General features: G+C 38.9%; 1 protein-coding gene and 3 long non-coding RNA genes across 7 annotated transcripts in view; 2 read left to right on the top strand and 2 right to left on the bottom strand.

The window, feature by feature from the left end:
* Positions 1-18,731, top strand: part of LOC311432298 — a 660,648-nt gene that overhangs the window by 356,089 nt on the left and 285,828 nt on the right. The gene's annotated exons all lie outside the window — the stretch shown is intronic.
* LOC311432294 lies at positions 1,067-3,917 on the bottom strand. The gene is made up of 2 exons (XR_014689953.1): positions 3,777-3,917; positions 1,067-2,764 (listed from the first exon to the last, which is right to left on the bottom strand). It is a non-coding gene; the product is annotated as an uncharacterized lncRNA (long non-coding RNA).
* On the top strand, positions 3,893-8,734 carry LOC311432299. Its single transcript, XR_014689965.1, has 2 exons — positions 3,893-3,933; positions 4,904-8,734. It is a non-coding gene; the product is annotated as an uncharacterized lncRNA (long non-coding RNA).
* Positions 6,063-18,731, bottom strand: part of RBMS3 (RNA binding motif single stranded interacting protein 3) — a gene marked incomplete at its 3' end in the record, with an annotated part of 439,521 nt that continues 426,852 nt past the window's right edge. For 2 of the 4 annotated variants that reach the window (XM_084510551.1, XM_084510552.1), the window contains exons 12-14: positions 18,639-18,719; positions 16,011-16,138; positions 6,063-12,173 (exon numbers count right to left, since the gene is read on the bottom strand). In XM_084510551.1, coding sequence (XP_084366677.1) covers positions 12,167-12,173; positions 16,011-16,138; positions 18,639-18,719 — 216 coding nt within the window. Of the gene's footprint in view, positions 12,174-16,006; positions 16,139-18,638; positions 18,720-18,731 lie in introns of those variants that run through there. The other 2 variants (XM_084510553.1, XM_084510554.1) reach the window with 1 other exon arrangement.

Here is an 18,731-nt window from a genome sequence, read left to right as displayed (position 1 = left end):
GTATCAGCTAACACTAAAATGATTTCCTCTTTAATGTCAATTGAAAAATGAGTTCCGTTTCTCGGGCCAAACATCACTTTCATGTCAGTTATTTCACGAGCCCCGGGGAGTTTTACTAGAGCAGCCAGCTGCCACGGGTGGAGCCGGGCCTCTTTCAGCCCGGCCCTCTGCACACAGCCTCAGCTGTTCCTGGAGGTCTGCACTTGCCGGGACAGTGCCCAATACCTATGGGCACACCGAGTATTTTACATAGGTCTGCATTTGGTGGGAAGTGGAGATGTTGCTGTAGGGTGCCCCTGTGCAGACAAAAGGAATACTGAAGCCTGTGGTGAGGAAAGAAAGTTCAGAGGCTTCTTAAGTAAAGCTAAGGGTGAAGGCAAAGGTGCTTTTTTGTTGCCCATTACCATGAAATTCCCCTACTAAAGAAGAAGGTGGGATTACAGTAATACTTATGTCTTTCTCTTACCTCTGTACAGAGGTCGTTTTTCATATCTAGCGACTTGAATTCAGATACGTTTTATTCCCCACAGACCACATCTCCCTGCTGCGTCTGTTGTGCTGCGTGGCACCTGCAGCCATTACAAACCAGGGCAGCAAAGCTCAAATTCGCACTGGCAGGAACAGAGGTGGATCAAACGTACAGGAAAGTGCTGTTCATGTGTCTCGCTACCAGGCAGCTTTTATTGCTAAAAGTGTCACAGCAAGACTGTTCAGTTTGCCTTTTCGTTCAAGTACTGAAGGAAGAGACCTTGCTGATTGTTAGGAGGAGCTGATGACATTTGTCGCAGCAATCCTGTTTTCCAGCACAATAGCTTTCTAAAATTTGGGGTAGATCAGGCCCAGATGGTTCCGTAGCTGAGACCAGCATTTCAGACTTGGCTCGGTCCCCAGTTACACCTTCCCTCTCACATCCACACCTCACCACACAGCCGCAGAGGCTGTGCCACTTCGCCAGGGCCCAGAGGAAAGATTTCTGAAGGACTTTTTACAGTGCTGCAATGGATATGGCAGAAAGCACACTTCTCATGATGAAAATGGTTGAAGGCCTGGCATATGGTTTAGAGAAATTAAGGATGGGTGTGTGTATACAGATGTGTATGCACTGATATCCACAGCACAAGGAATTTTTTGACAGGACTTTTATAAATGAGCAAAATCAGGAAGACCTTTGTAGAATACCAAAAGCAGCAATCTTTCTTGCTGCTGGGCATTACCCTAGTCTGCAAACAAGCATACCACAAAAAGTGAGGATCTCTTTAAGGGTGCATAATTTATTTATTTATTTTTAGGGTGTAATTCTACCTTGCCCTCTTTAATAATTTAGTTTATTTATTCTTTATACATATATATATATGTTTTTATTACCTTAAACAAGTTACCCCTACGTAGTCTTTCTTGGAAAAAGAAAACCAACAACCTAAAATATGAATGATACCAAGAAAGTAAAGAGAAAAAAAGCCTGAAACACTTTTAGCCACAGCATTCTTTCTCACTGCATTGCTACTGATAACCACAGCCAGGTAAAACTGTGCTGATTAAATGTCTTGCTGCCTGTGCTTAGGGGAGGCAGGCAGAGCTGCTGAAGGAGGAAAGGGACTGGGGCTTTATTTTGTAAATAATTTATATTGGATCATTGTAGATATCACTACCAGGAAAAGTAATCCTGCTATAAAATTTATCATCCCATGTTTCTGAGCCTTCTTACTGATAAAGTGAATGCTTTTCTGTGCCACACTGGGAAAGAAACAATTTTCTGGGCTGTGTGTTGATGCCCTGCTATCTGACATTCAAGTTTCCTCCTTCCCTCACTGTCTGCGTGCACCTCAGCCATCCATCCTGCTTCAGTCCTTTCCATTTTATCTGAGTGTAGAATTAATCAAAATTATTTGCTAATTCACTCACCTGGACAGCTCACGCTCAGCCTATCTCAGCCTTCCTAAACTGTAGCTGCCTCCAAGGTGAAGCAAAATGGGGCAGACCCTCACTAGCTTGGAAAGTTAGGAAAGATCATTTCCTGCCTCTTCTTTTTTAGGAAGTTTGCCTATTTTATACTCCTTTTTGTCCATTTAGCAACAGCCTTTAATACTCCTGCCCAGCCAACAAACAGCTTCTCTCAGGTAAACAGTCTCCACTACCACAGTGTGCTTTGATGCTGAAATCCCTATTTCTTTATGATAATTCTTTCCAAGCCTAATAAAAAATAATGTGTTTTGGGAAGAAATAACCATCCCAGCAGAGAATCCAGTGTGGTTATAGCTTGGCATTCATGCCTTGAGTACTTTTGAAAGTGTCTCCTAGGTACTGTATAAGCAAATGATGGAAATCACCTCAAAAAGCTCACTCTCTACATGCCAGACAGGATGCTACGTGCGGGTGGGACAGATAAATGAGCTGGAAGTGGATTGGGAGGAGGAGGAAGTTACAATAAAATAAACCAGAATTTAGCTGCAGAGCAGAGGTTTTGGTTTGCAGTTCCATTATCCTGGGTCATCACAGCCGTAGGAAGTTTCTGACACCTTTTAGGATTTTTTGGTAGAGAGGGTACGAGGAAGTCTTGTTCTCTTGTATTTTCTGTCAAGAGGGGCTGGCTACAAGAGCTGCAGCATATTACAGTAATAAGCACGTTTCATGCAGCTAAAAGTGGCAAATTTGAAGGATTAATGCTGAAACCCAGGGAAATCCTTGATGTGGGAAGAATTCTTTCTTGTCCAGTGGCATCTCATGGTCCTTGCAGAGGGCAGGTTCCTCATTAGGAGTGCAGACGCTGTCACCAGTTTGCAGTGAGCACCAGGAGAGTCAAGTACAAATGGAAAGCAAGGAGAAAATGTGAGTTGCAGAAAACATCTCCAACTCCAACAATGCACAAGTAAGACATAAGAAGGGACAGTTTTATGGCTAGCTCGCTGAAGAAGTCCTTAAAGACTGCTGTTCAGTTTATGTTTAGGTGATGCCCTCTTCTACAAGGGAAATTCAGTTGTCATACATAGTAGAAACAACTCTATCACGAGCAGCTAATGTCACTATAGATAACTTTCATCAATATTCAGAGAAAGTTCTGGGCTTTAGCACTATTTAAAGGTCATTATGGCCTCCACCTTTTATTCTTTTCTTTTATTCTGAAGAAATTTCTCATCCAAGCTCTACCACAGCATGCAAGCCTGCATCATGCACCTCAAGATGATTTTGGTGGCAGCAATTCCACCAGCTGGAATGACTGGGTAACTCTTTCTCAACAGCAGGATATGTTACCCACAAGTTCCTTCTGAACTTTTATTTTTTTTTCCTTTTCTTTTCTGGGAAGAAAAAGGAATTGGATATTCTCCAACAACTGTCATTTGCAAACAGCTGTTTACATCCCAAAGCCCTCGTAGTAGAATCAATATGTGAAAAGGGAAATGGATTTTGGAAAGCAGTCCATGAACTCTGTGCTACAGCCAACTATTGCTGTGAAAAGTAACCAGTAATGCTGAAGCCTGCTGCATTCAGCTGTGTCTGAGGGTCCAACAGAAATATAAATCACTTAATGGATTAAGAGGATCATTTTTCCTTCACCTCATAAGCTTTGCAGAGTGTGTCTTTTTTCTCTGTTAGCACAGTGCCCAGTGGAGACTGGGGCCTCTGTGTGTTACTTTAACAAATATTTATTTGCTCATTTGGAGGCATACATAGGACATAATACCTAAGAGACATGACTGAGAAACAGGGAAGAGATGCTACAAAAATGAAACAAATTTTTTTTAAGGAGTGGTAACTTTCTAGGCCTTTTGGACACTCACCTCTACAGCAAGCAAGCCAGACGGCCAAGATGCTTGTTAGCAAGACAACCGCTCACAGCTGGACCTTGCAGCACAAACTGAGAAAGGCAGCACTGGACCAGACCTCCACTTCTCCTGATGGCTTTTCTTAGCAGTTCTTTTCACTGCTAAGGCTCAGGTGAGTGAGGGGCTGTGAACAGGATGACATGCAGGTGTGTAGCTATACCAATGGCCACATCTGCACCTGAGAATGGGTATATGCGATTTTAATTCTGTTGGGTGGATGTGCATGTCTGTCAAGCCAGAGAAAGAGAGAGGGAAGTTTAAAAGGACTGTGATTTCTTCATTGTTTTATGTTCCTCAAATGAACAACTTTGTTCTTGCCTTTTTCCAGCTAATGATTGCTGTGCCTTGGTATTAAATGATGAGCTCTGTCTGTTCTGCTTCTGCCTCCTCTTCTGCACTAAAAATGGAGTTAATGGTGGCCAAGCAACTCTTCCTCATGTCAACAAGATTAACTAGAAAATAAGCAGATCATGGGTGGGAAGTTTAGGGGAGACTGGGTTACGCTATGTGTTTCATTTGAGAGTGGCACTGGATAGAAACTGCTCTACTTGAGGAAAAGAACACCCAGTAGGTTTCTGGGTGGTGCAGCACAATTGTTAAAAAGGAAGAAATGATGCCTGAGTGAAAAATGTGGGATTAGATCCCACAGGAATGATGTTCAAGGGGCTTTCACAGTTTTCATTTGATGGTGTATCAGTAGCTGAATGCCATGCAAGATAGAGAATATATTATCTGGTAAAAAATGCTGGGATAAGTCAAATAATAGGTGTAAATCATGCTTTCTATCTTTTTCTTGGACATTTCCATTTTTTTTTCAGCAGTATTTCAGTGCAGCAGAACTTAGGTCCTCAGCTAGGACCTCACACTATAAGCCCAAGCCTGATCTGCTTTAAAAAATAGATACCTCATTTTAAATAGATCGACTGTCAATCCCTCCATTTAAAGTGGTGCACATATCTAGTAGATTATTTACTTATCATTTATGTCCCTCCAAGTAAGTTCGGTGATGTCTCAGTGAAAAGCAAGCTGATAAAGGTGAGCATGCCTTTAGCAGAGATGTGTAACTGCATTTTTTTTTAAAGGAAGGAACATCTTGTTATCAGCATCTTTCTCAGACCAGAAGTGGAATTTTTGCAGAAACATCAGTAAACAAGCCTTGCTGACCACATCTGTGTTTCTGTGAACCAGCAGGCTCTGGAAGGGCTTAAGCAGAAAGCTGTGCATCTCCTGCCTGCTTCCCCTCACCATGACTGCCCTGCATGCAGCAGAGGGTTGCTGCAGCCTGCCTGTCTGGATATGCTGGGCAGCATGTCACCCACCAGGCAGGCTTACTATTTGCCTGGAAAAATCATCCCACACTGAGGGCAGCCTCAGGACCACTCCTGGCAGCCATTAGTTATCACGGTGACTTGTGCTCTGCTATATAAATGGAGACTTTTGCACGGAGTAGTCCTCCTGAAGACAAGACTAGCAACAATGGGACAAGGAGCAGAGACACAGAGACTGAAGGGAACAAGAAGCTCACCTGTGGATGCTTCGTTGGGCAGAATGAATGGAAGGGGAAGTGTGTAGACAATCCCACAAGCCATGAAGGAGAGAGACAGCCAGGCTCCTGCTAGGCTGGGAGAAGAGGAACACACTGTGGCTCCCAACATGTGAATAAAGCTCCTTGGCGAGGAAGCAGAGTTACTGGAAACCTGCCTGCCCTCACCTTCAGCACAGAAAGGCCCTTGTGGGAAGGCGCGCACATGGCAATGCAAGAGCCGCTCACTCAAGTTCCCTGTGAGATGTGGCCGAGGAGGCGATTTATTTCCAGCTCCCTTTCAAGATGAAGTATGGCATGCACTACCACAGCCTAGACTGTAGTTATTCTGTAAATAAAGATTTTCTGTCTTCCACGTGGTCACTTTTGCCCTGAAGTCACTCTTTAAAGTAAGCCTCAGAAACAGAGGCAGGTGAGCACAGCCGAGAGCCCGGACAGCAGGTACCCTTTAGCGCTAAACACTCGGTGTGAGAGAAACTTTCTTCTGTATTTCACCTTCTAACACGCAGGAGGTTGTGCTGGTGACAGGGCAGCAGAGCTGTCCTGTATCTCCGATGCTTTACTTCTGCTCGGTGAAGGCACGGAGGAGGCAGACTTTGCTGCAAAGCCTTTCTGCTCCCTCTGCGCTCGGCGCAAACGCTGCAGGCTCGGGAAGCCTCTGCACCACAGTTCCACAAGAACACAGAGTCACCCAGCTCTTTTCTTTCTTTATTTTTTTATTGAAAGCTTCATCAAAGAAAACAGAAGTTTAAACCTAACATCCACTGATCTACAGAAAGCCCCAGGAGTGGGAAAATGGCAGCTATTAGGATTGTGGTACAAATGGAAAACATCAAAAAAAATAAAAATCATAGCAGTACAGATCTTTCAAAGACATTCTGAGACATCAGCACACAGATGCCCATATAAATAAGATTCATAATTTAATGTATCACAGAGGTTCTGTATTCTACATTTTGGCTACAATGAGGTCTGTGAGGGCTTTAAAGAACCTCTGTCCCACTTTTGTGATGCACGTTTTCTTGATAGGAAGTTCATCTGCTTTCAAAGCTGCTTTGATTTTTCTTACAGACAGAATCTGTTCATTCTCCTTTAAAAAGGAAAACAAATAAATGTTCCTATATGAATTCTGTATGCTTCCTGGTTTTTACATAGAGTTGTTTTGCCTCCAAAAGATAGTAGAATTTTCCTCCACTCTGGAATACAGAATATTTAATAATACTTCAGTTACATAAACATCATGTTCTCTTCTCTAGGCTGTATTTTTGGGCCTTTAAAAATATAACTGACTGTAAATTCCACCAGATTCATAAAATTTTTATCCAAGAGAAAGACACTTATAGGCAGAAATTAAAGTTGGGCAGATACTCTCTTAAGGACAGCAGATCCAGATCTTGGAAGGTGCTTAGACCTTGCAGGGTTTGGCCCTGCAAGGGGACGTGTATTTGTGAACCTGTCAAAGGCTGATATTTTTCTCTTCATTACACATTTTTATTGACTCGAAAGAATGCAACTGTCACTGTTGGGGAGTGAAATCCTGAACAACTGAAATAAAGACAAACATTTTTCTCATCATGAAAAGCTAAAGCAACACTTTTGCTTTTTAAACAACTTTTCTCTCATAGTTTTCTGTTAATTTTAACAAAGAACATGTTAATAAAGCGGAGAAAAAAGGGTCTCTTCTGCCTGCTTTGAGGCACAAAGGTGAATAAATCTCTGGGGTACATACAGAGCTCTAGCCTATTTAGGTGACAGGAGCAATATAGAAAAAAAACGGTGCTCTTTTTGAGGGCTAACTTTCCTTACACTGCATCTTTGCTGCTTGCTGAGATTCTAGAAATCTGCTCCAGTGAGGGACAGGAGTCTGCCGGTCACTCAGCCCTCCTCTGGGAAAGTGGGCGGGCATGACTGTGTGTATGCGTATCAGAAATGAAAGGAATCATCATTATTAGAGCCAATTGCCATTCAACTGAAAAGACTAATACACAAAACGTCAGTTTCTTTGTTGTTTTCTGTTTTGCATTTCCATCACACCGTGACTGTTTTCTCAGTTCACATGGGCTAACCTAGAAAGACCTGTAAAATCCCTTACCCTAGGGCACTTCTTTGTATAAGGACCAATTTCATGTTAAATAAAGTTTTGAAAGGAAATGTTGACCATGTGTGTATCAAACGTTACTATCTTCAACTACCACATTTGGTCTCACCACTAAAAATAGATTGCTTTATTACTTTAAGCACATTATCACTCTTTAGCATGACTCTTACTGTAGGTGGAGTTCAGCTAGTCTGCCTAAAACAGTTTTTCTCATGTCAACCTCAGCATTAAAATGAAGTGGCATGAGGAGCACCATCAAGCTTAAAATCATGAAGCATGGCAATTTCTTAAACACTTATTATCAGTCTCACCCTTCAGTACCATAAACAACATAATATAGATCCAAATACTATGACATATTAAAAATAAACTTTATTACAATGCAGGCTTCCTCAAATTTGCTGAGTTTTGGTACACATACATACATAAATAATACCCTTCATTTGATTTTTACTTGTGTAAAAATCCATTTGAATGCTTCAGCCCATTGCCCATTGAAAGTTTAAGCCCTCAACTTCCCTAATAACCAGCCTTTATCTTCTACAGTTGGGCATGCATCCATAGCAGAAGACAATACAATGTGATGCAATTGCTCTCAGATATGCCTCATTCTGCATTACAGTGGATTTCTTGACCAACACAACCAAGGCAGTCTCTTGGTAAACAGAACTATACAAGTAAGCACAAGCTAAGGACATTTCAAGAGTCTGTTTCACTGGAAGGCAATAGGAGGACATTCACAATTTGAGGCCTGACTGTCACAGGTGAAAAGTGCTTACAAAACCAGCAGTAGAGCCAGATAGGAAGAAGAGTCCCTCAACAATCTCACTGGAAAAAGTGAGACTTTTCAGTGCCCTGATCTACACTCTGGTCAGCACCTGCAAATATAATACTCTCTTCAGTTCCACTGTATCAATTTTTTCTCAGTGTTAAGTGACGAGCCCAGGTATTCAGAATTTTCTAGCCATAATTCATATTTTTCTGACACCCATCCCGTATTTATCTTTTAAAGTAAAAACAAAAATACCAAACCTGAACATCCAGATTTGACTATTTACAAGAATTCAGGTGTGATGGAAAGTACATACGCAGTTCAGCTTATGGATCTGATGTTGCTTCTAGACCGCTGGGCCAGGCACCATTGCCTTAGACTTCTAGAGTTGTTTCTGCAATCTTTCAGGAACCCTCATGATATTTAAAGCTAATTGGTAAGACATAGATACTGACTTTATGAATTCTGATCTTCAAAAAAAAAAAAATCGAAAAAGATAATTATAATAAACCTTCTAATAAGTCTCATTAGCCAGAACATAAAGAAAAACAGTTTTAGAGTTCAGAAGCCACCAAGTATTCCTGTGCTGTGATGACAACCATGCAGCAAGTGTGTTGCTTTTCATTATCTTTTATCTCATCTTAAAATTTTTACAAACAATTTACCACTTTCTGAGCATTTTATATGTTCCATTTTTTTTTCTTACCTTACGGTCTATGTCTATTTATACTCAAAGCTCACACTGCTTATAGAACATAGACTTTCAAGTACCATTTCACTGATTTTTGGGAACAGTAAGATGATCAATTGTATTTAGGGGATCCATTTTCTTTCCTCTTCTTCTTCCTATTTCTTTGTTTCTTTTGATTTCAAACACTATTAAACATTGCAGCATGGAAAAAAAAAAAAAAGAAAAGGAACAGTTCTAACACAGAATGCACTTGAAACACTTTAAAGTGACAGGCATCGTGATACCGTGCTGCCTGTCTGAGTTAATAAAAAACACTGAGATTGCTTAAATTTGTTTGCTGAAAAAAATAACAAAAATGTTTCTGAATGTATAAATAAAGCAGCAGAGTTCTGAATAGAAACAAGAAGGTACCTCAGCATATTCATCAGCCACATGGTAGCTACCTTGTAGCCTCATTGTTGATAGTAAATGAGACTTTTTGTATGTCACATTAGAACTAACACAGAAACAAATATGTTTATTTCATATTTAACTGAATTGTGCCCGGGGTTATCACTATTTGTACAAAGAATTCAGAGAGAGACAGAAAGAGAGTACGTGTAGAAAGGAAGAAAATAAGGCTAGATTGATTTTTCCCCCCTATGCCCTCCAAAGAAAGAGGGAACCTTTATCCAAGGACAAAATTCAAGTGCCACTCTCAAAAAGCAACATGTAATGAGACAGTATGTGGAACAGAAAGAGATGTGATTTATTTATTTATTTATTTTCCTGAATTAATAATGTCAATATTGTTGTTCTTTTACTTTGGCATCATCTGGTTTTCAGAAGTGTCAAGTATCAACAACTACTCTGGAGAAAGCAGAAGTTTTATCACTTCTGAAAATCAGGCCCTCTTCCTATGGTGAAGAACCACGTGAACTCCCATTCCTCTCTTTTATATGTTGCATATCTAGCAGCCATTTACTTGGGAAACCCCCTCCCACCCCACTCTACATTAAAATATATGATCTTGTTTTATCAATTTAAAAAAATAATTGTGTACTTTTTCCCCCTAAAAGTCGGGTTAGGGAAACAGAGATCTCTTTTTAGATTTGGGTGGCTGAATCAGATTGATCCAATATAAATGTTTGAATTTAATTATTTTTAATGGATACCCTGTCTCTATTGCACCACAATAAATGTGACGAAGCTTCCCCTCTCTTCTGAATGGAGGAAAGTTTAAAAATGTTTGGTTTAAATTTACATATAGAAATATGTTTATGTATGTATATATTTAAATGCTGCTTCTCTTCTGCCTCCTTAAGGAAAAAAAAAAATCATCTTTTGACTTGCTTTTCACCTTTTTTGGTTGCTTGGAAAAATCAAGGGCCGTAATCAAGATTTCTCTGTGGAAAATAACTGTCATTCCTGAAACAGGTTTCAGTGGATTCAATTTAGTTGGTGTCTTTTCTGCCTAATCATACTAATTAGTGATTGTCAGCCAACATATTAAGACAACGGAAATCATAGCAGAGAAGAATAATTTTTAACTTCCTGCCTGCATGACAATGCTAGCGTAAGTCATTTTCAACATTTCTGCTTGTATGGGAGAGCTAAAATGAGAACAAAGATCGAGTTTGCTTTCTGTCGCATCTAACTGGCGATTCGAATGCATCACCAAAAAACGCAGAATTAAGGTGGCTATGCATGCTGGACGATGACAAAGACTGAGGTGAAGAAATGAGTCTGTGGTATGTTGGAATTGAGAAGGAAGACTGTTGTTTCAGAAGAAATACCAAGGATCAGGCAATTCAACAGAAAAACTCATCAAAATTAAGCCCACCTGGACAGATTAGTTGGTGACCCGCTCCCCTGCTTTGTGATGTTCTCCAAAGCACACCATCAATAAGCTTCTCATACCAACTATTCTGAAATTTCCACTATAAACATATGCAGTATGTAAAACACCAGTGGAAGATAGTTTAAACAAACAAGAAAGTAAGAACTGGTCCGGCCATGTAGGTCAAATAAAGATAAAAAAAGAAAAAAACCTCTATCTTCTGGACTGCGTTAGGGTGTCACTTCATCTTTGGTATAAAATAGGCCATCCATAGGCTGCATTTGTTCACAACTAGGAAAGACTACAGAAATTGTCAACAATTTCTTCTATCTATTGCTTTTTTTGCACTTTTTTGACCATAAGCTCCTATCTACTTAAGTTTTTTTAATGCTCTTAAGCTAGGTTTTTGCAATGTGACAAGCAAAGCAGACTAAAAACTTCTTAAAGCTCATAAAAAAGACTGCAGATAAAAAGCACTAATGCTTTTGCTAGCGATCACGCTTTGTAAATAAAAAAATCTGCATTCTGCAAGAAAAAAACCCTGCATTCTCTACAATGCAGCAAGTTTTTTTCTCAATTCAATAACTTTACTGTAAAATGCTTTAGCCTTCTAGAATTTTTTTCTGTCAACACTTAAGACAAAGTTCATAAAAGTCCCAGCATTTTTCCAATCCTTTCAGTTGCCACAGTTCCTTTATCATCAACTTTTCTTCAAAAGAAGAAAATCATTTTCTTTTAAACTGTACAGTTTATTTTTGTTCACCCCAAAAACTCAGTCTATTAAACTTCTGCACCAGCACCGGTGTGAGCAGTTTCAATTCATTCTCGGGTTTTCTAACAAGACGTTGACAGCTTGCCTTGAGAGCCTTTGACGTCCTTAAAATTAAGGCAATTAAGATTCAAGATAAACCTTACCTAAACATTTCTTTAAAACAAACAATTGAACAACAACAAAAAAAGAAAACAACAAAAAAAGAACAAAAAAAAAAACACTCTAAATTTAAAACAAGAAGAAAAATAAAATGAGAGAAAAAGAGTAGCTTAATTTTTGAGGAAGACAATTGGTTTTCATCTCAACTTGCTCCCTCTTGACATCATCAGTTTTTTCTGTTAAAAAAGAAAATCTAGCTACACCTCCAGGTAAATTCTGAATTCGAATGTTCGTCCAGATGAAATGTCAACCCAGCATTTCTCCTCTGGGTTTTTTCTTTAGTTAAGAAAAAAAAATAGCAAAAATAAAATTGTCAGACTACATGACGGAACCATTTGCACAGCACATAAAAACACTGTTTTGTTTTCGTTGGGAAAGGTAGAAAAAAAAAGCATTCATTTGACGCCTGTGCAAACTGGAAGCCAACTTCTTGTTCAGTGAAGTTTCTCCATTCAAGGCAAAGATTTCAGACCGACATTCTTCAGTCCTGTTTATTGTCTGTAAAAACAATTGAATTAAAGTGGTCATTAAGTCAAAACAACTTTGAAATAGGCTCCTCTCCTTTTTTTCTACCCAATTCCCTTTAAAAGTTATCCAAGCTAAACTAACTTTGCAGCTGTTTAAATATGATACCACCACCAAGCTGAAAATAGTCAGGCAGAAATAGGGAACTCCTGCTTTGGGGACGTTAACACATCCTAAGCAGATGACTTTACTTTTGTTAATGCAATGCTTAATGGGCAGTCCAACTACAATGAAATCAGATGAATACATGGCTTAGCACTGTGTAAATATTTCAAGAGTAATACAATGAGAGAATATTTTCATAGTATTAACTGGCACTATTTATTTTGGATACTAATGATAAAACAAGGGATAAAATTACAATAAAAGGATACATCCAATTTACTAATAAGAACACATTTTCTGATGGCAAGAACAGTTACACTGTGGAACAGTCTGCTTAATGAGCCAACTATTTCTAACTTAGAAACTTTTGAGATAATATTAGAAAAATATCTTTTTTTTTTTTTTTTTTCAACATATAGTTTGAAGTCTTGCTAAAATTAGCACGGAGAACAAGCTAAACTACCATTTTATTTTTTTCTTAAGAAGATAACACTCACTCTGTGTTTTTGAGGTTTCACAAAATTTTAAGATACGTCTAATAAAACTTATCTTGGCAAGATGATACGAGATCCTGGGGGGAGATGTAGATCCTACTTACAAACACTAGTAAATATATCAGTAAACTATCAGTAAGAGTTATTGCTTCTCCTACAGTCCTCAAACCTTGCATGGAAAAAATCCTTTTACAACTTAAGTTCAACTCAAGAGAAGCTAGCACCTTTCCTTTCTAAGCATTAAAGCATTTGCCTTGCTTAGTTTTAAATTAATTTTATTATTATGAGTTAATATTTGCCACATAACTATTTCTCCAGTATGGTAAACATAAAATGAACTTTGATTTTAAATATTAAATTTGCCAAATAATTTTTTTCCATTGCACAAAGCCTTGAAATTAATATTTTGAATGTAACAACAGATGTATGTGGAAAATAAGAATGAACTATTTACTTAGGATTTCTAAAGCAGTTCTCTATGCATAACTTCCAGTAGGAGTACTCAATTTGGACTGCTCAGTGCCTAAGATTTTACTGCCTCTCTGAGTAGAGTGGGCATTAAAGGGCCACAGCACACATTCTCTAATAACCTGGCATTGAGGTTGCCCAGAAAAGGCTTCAGAAAAACAGAACTCTTCCCACACTTAAAATCAGAGTACTTTGTTCAATAGGCAGAATTTTGTTTAGGGGTAAGAGAGTACAATTTCCAGGGGGAAGGATTGCCATTTAAAACCACTTCATAGATTTCACACTCTTATGTGGAAAATTAAAGATTTATGAGGAGAAGAAAAGAGGCATTGCAGGTCTAAAATAATTAAGGTGATTTCCTCATAGAGTTGAGCTGTCTGCTCAGAAACAGAAGGCAGCTTCTCCTATATTGCTCCACTTCTAGAAGTCAGGTTTTTGACATGAAGTCATCATTTCTGAACATCCCTGTGTGGGATGCTCAAATAGAGCAGCCAGCATATTAAATGAAAGAATGTGTATGCTGATGAAAACAAAGAGGAACTTAATTTTTAAATCTTATGGTTTATTTTTTCACAAAGAGAGAACAAGATCATTGTAACACCCTGAGTACCTTTCCCCTCCTTCATTGCCTGCAGTTTCATGATTGTTGTAAAGAAATTAAAAATAATGAAATACACTGTTAGAACTTTTCTCCTGATCAGTTCCTATGCAACTATTTTTTAGTGTCTGCCTTTTCCTTTACCTATATTTGACAAAATCTTTATGCAGTCATGTTAATTACTTCCTCTCTATTGCTTTGAAAACAGATGTATATTGGGCATGGTACTTCTTATTAATAAATGTGCCCTTCGAAGAGTGGATTAAAAACACTATATCTTAATTGCTAGCTAACTTCACTTAATATTATGTTAAAGGTTACTGAAATATTCTGGTAGGAATTGTTTTAAGACAGAGATTGCATACATATTTGTTTCTCTCTACAGCTTCCCACACTTTAGATTTATGCCCACAACTAGCAGACACAAATAGAGGGCACTTTTCATGAAAAAAAAAAAAAATCATAGTAAAAAATATGTGGTGGATCTCTCTGTGTGATTTAAAAGGAAAGAATTTCCTCTGAATATAAATGCCAGTGCCATTAAAACCATAGCCATCACTGCAACAAGGCAGGAAAGATGAAGGATCTCATTCTCAGAGAAGGTGGGAATTCACCACATGAGAAAGAACACAGAACTCACTTCAATAAAGAATCATAGTGTAGTTTCCTTCTCTGTGGGAAAAATCCCAGAAGCAGCTGCTTACAGCTACCTTATGAACATATCTAAACTTAAGTTCTTTTGCTTGGAGACTTAATTAAAAGCGAACTGGAACATGGGAATGATCAAATCCAAGTACCTTCAGAACACAGTCATCGAAGCCAGTGAACAGGATGGCATTGTCACGTGTATTTCTCTCTTGGCCAACTATATTCTTTAAGTACTTTGCCATTACAGGTACTAGAGAGGTTGATGGCTAGGAGGGGTACACATGCATAGATTGTGTCTCCAAAATTAAGTACTGGACGAATCAACAAAATGCATGTGATCAACTGCTTTGTATTTACATCTGAACAAATATGGGAGTGACATATGAAAAAGCCAGGTATTACAAAATACGGCAGTCAAAAAGGGCCATTGTGTGATCTGACGCCATTGTTTGTTCATGTGTTAGACAAAAAAAGCATCTTCCACTTTCTGAGGTTGCAAATGAAGTAAAGCAACTGACAGATTGGTATAATTCCTATCTTTTCTATACCAGCTCATATATTATGCCTCTTGCACCATAAGTACTATGTCACGATGCATTAGCTGATATACCAAACATTTTTCTTATCTGATGATTTGTCTACTTCCTTCCACAAGATAAAAACTGCATAATTGTTTTTACAGTGATGCTGATTTTCAATGTACATGTATTAATAAATGACTGTGTTTGGGGTACGGCAAAATTCTTAGAATTGGTCCAAATTCCTAGAACCTGTCTGTGGATCAGTACCTGTGACTAAGTCCCTGACTTGTCTTCAAGAGGACTGATTCTGTTATCTCAAAGGGAAGGAGTGTAAGAGAAATTCAGAAAATGATGGGATTCTAGGTCGAGCTATCATTGCATAGATCTCAAATTTTGCAAGGTATTCCATGGGAAGCAAATAAAGTGAGCAGAGGATGAGAGAAAGACAACATAGTCTTTTCCTCATCACAGTCTTTTCCATTCTGTTTCTAGCTTCTGCCCACTTGGTATCTGCATGGCACCAGTTTAGCATGCTCACAAATACCCATTTGGGGCAATTTACACTGTGTAACTAGCTGGAGTTTCAGAAATGAAATTTTATGTTTGTACCATGCTGATTTTTGCCACTGCAAAATTTAAGTCTTGTTTATAACCTCTGATGCTAGATGGTGGTTTAGCCTGGTATGGTGACTGTTAATGCAGTTGTTGAGATCCTTCTAAGTCCAGAATAAGCAGAAGCCTGCTAGAGAGCATGGAACTCAATTTCAACTCAATTTTCAACTCAAAAAAAATAATACAATTTGCTTAGGTGAGACCATCAGGCAAAACCCCCTACTAATTACATTACTATATACACAATACTCATCTGAACTTAATGAAGCTATGCTGAATTTGTATTGCTGAAATGGGAAGGAGAATTTGGGCCACTATACAGAGGAGACAAAACCCTCAGTCTACAAAGTATATGCCTACTTACTTAGACTGTTGGTAAGAATATGCAGGTGCATGTTCACTGGATGTTTCCACTGTCATCTGTTGCTGTTGACCACTGGCTTCCTGTGATGATGATGCTACTGTCTGTGGAGAAGTATCAGCAACAACACCCTACGGAGTCAAATGAGAACATAAAAAACTTACTATTTTTAGTCACTTTACTGAATTACATAAAGGAACTCAGCACCAGCTCACATTCCTGTATTTCTCTACAAGTACTGTATGGTTGAGAGAGTTTGAGACAGGAGAACCACATGCTAACCCAACAAACTATATTAGTTTACAGAGATAATCCAGCAATGAGAATCTTCCTTAGTGTACTAACATCTCTAGTACTTTGTTCTCACAAGCTGCCGTGGCAAATACCTACACATTTGGGAAAGGTTTTCTGTCCATTCAAAGCCAAAGGCAAAACTTCTGACTTCAGTGGCGTCTTGATTTTACCTCTTGTCTTTTCTTTAACAAGTGCATGGCTCTTCTGACTTTCACTTGCCTACCCCAACTTCACAGTGAGTTCACTTTTATTTTGCTCATTTTACAATGAGATAGAAACAAAGACTAGGCCCACCATTCTCTGCTTTATTACATGCCCATCAGAATTCTAGCTGCCTTAAGAAAAAAATGCACTCCAGTACACAGTGCACTTATGCATGTTTCATTTCAACAATAAATTTCACTTGCACTAAATATTTTTACCTGTTAAGTCAAAGCTCCAGTTTTATTTACAAATTTGTAAACAAAACAGTCAAACAAAAAGTTAAGTAGATATACAAAAGTTGATATATATGGATTTAACATTATATTCTATTTTTAGCCTATTTGGACAGCCTGAATTCGACTACTTTTGCATGCTTTCAAGGTGAACTACATTTTCTTTCCTTTAATCTCATGTTCGGTGTTTTGGCCACACTAATAACACTAGCAGGTCTCTCCAGGGAACATGCATTATTACCATATTGCACACAACAGAGCCAGAAGAGGGAGCACAAAGCACTTGCTTTGTTTTCATTTGAGTCCTATGTAAACAAAAGGTAGTTTATTTTATATTATCTGTGGAAAAAAAAGTGTTTAATTTCTCATAAATTCTACATATCTGTTGCTTAACAGACTATCATTATTATATTTTTTTCTGTCTATTTCTTTGTCTTTATGCTTCTACTATTGTCCATCTCATCTTGAGAATGTAAGCTCTCTGGGGCAGAGAACATATTTTTTGGTCTCTGCTTGTGGGGAGCATCCAGCATAGCAGGGTCCTGATTCATGATGCTACTACATGAATACAGATAAACAGTAATAATATTCATCACTGGATCAGAGCAAAACAGGCTATGTATTCAGATAATATTTACTTACTACATCATAGGACTTTATCAGGCATGAATATACCAGTGGGTGATGGTGAGGAGGGCTCAGGAAAAATTAACTTAATTTCTCATTGGTACTGGCCAGCACTGCTGCATGAGCCACTCTCATCTCCATCCCACGGTTTCCTTTTGATTTATCTGTCCAGTTTATTACCTAAGAATGGCAATTAAAAAGAGGTACTCATAGCCCATTGGTAAGTAAACAAGGCCTACGGCAGAATTATCCTCTAGCAAAAAAAGACTAAAAATATGATCAGCACAGTATGACAAAACAGTAGCAGCCTTTTCTGTGGGCCCTCATTTAGAAATTTCAGAGAACTGAGAGAAACCAGGGTGAGTACTTGACTGCTGGTGGGGCCATGCCAACAGTACAACACAGCATCCTCAAAGCACAAAGCAGCAATAGCAGCAACTCCCAAGTCCACACAGCTGAAGACAGAAGTATGGAGACCCTGGCACCCCTCACATTACCCCAGTGTAGGGGAGAAGTTATTACTAAAAGGGGATAGCACCAAAGAGAAGCACACACTGAAGGGGATGCCAAGGCTCCCTCCTCTCGCTGTGCTTGGTGGCCCTTATAATGCTGCACAGAAGTGGAGGCCGAGCTGATGCTCTCCCAGCAGCTTGTGGTCTACAGGGTTGAGTAAATACTTACTCATTAGACTGTCATCAGCATGACTCAGCCCCAAGGAGGGAGGGAGCGAATCCTTCCTCAAGGATGAAAAAGCACTCAGTCAGTGCAGCATCCTCCATGTCTGTATATACAAGAGGAAGGTTTCCATTGCTCAATCACTTTTTCTGGTGGCTAAATGTTTCAGCAATTACCTATACTTGCTAAGGACCGCATCAAACCCTCTTGCAATCTTCTCTTCTTGGAATCTCTTTTGGGTTCGTGGTCTGCCTGCTGGGTTTGTTTTCCTGTCTCTTCCCATCTCCCTCCCAAGTACATGGGGAAAAAATAGTAATAATCACTGATATTTCATTCCATATCTTGCTGTACAGCAAAACAAATGCAAAACAAGAGCCCTTGCAAATAATCAGTCAATCAATAAATAAATATAAAGGGGAGGAAAAAGAAACAAAAGAAAAAGAGAAGGAATGTGCAGTCTTAATTTTAATATGTGGAAGATGTACCATTCCATAAAGTGATTTTAGGCCCCTCTCAAAAAACAGGTGCAATGAGGCATAATAGGTAGAAGACTTCTGTTACCCCTTTACTCTGCTTTCCTGGATGGAGATAAACTTACTTCAATAGGGACAGCTGTTGGAGGCACAGGAGTGTACTGGGGAATGTAGGTCCCTTGCATAGGTGCAGCAGCAGTCATGTACTAGAACAAATT

This window comes from Aythya ferina (genome assembly GCF_964211825.1).
Source record: "Aythya ferina genome assembly, chromosome: 2".
Taxonomy (NCBI): domain Eukaryota; kingdom Metazoa; phylum Chordata; class Aves; order Anseriformes; family Anatidae; genus Aythya; species Aythya ferina.
This window is presented reverse-complemented; position numbering and strand designations above follow the sequence as displayed.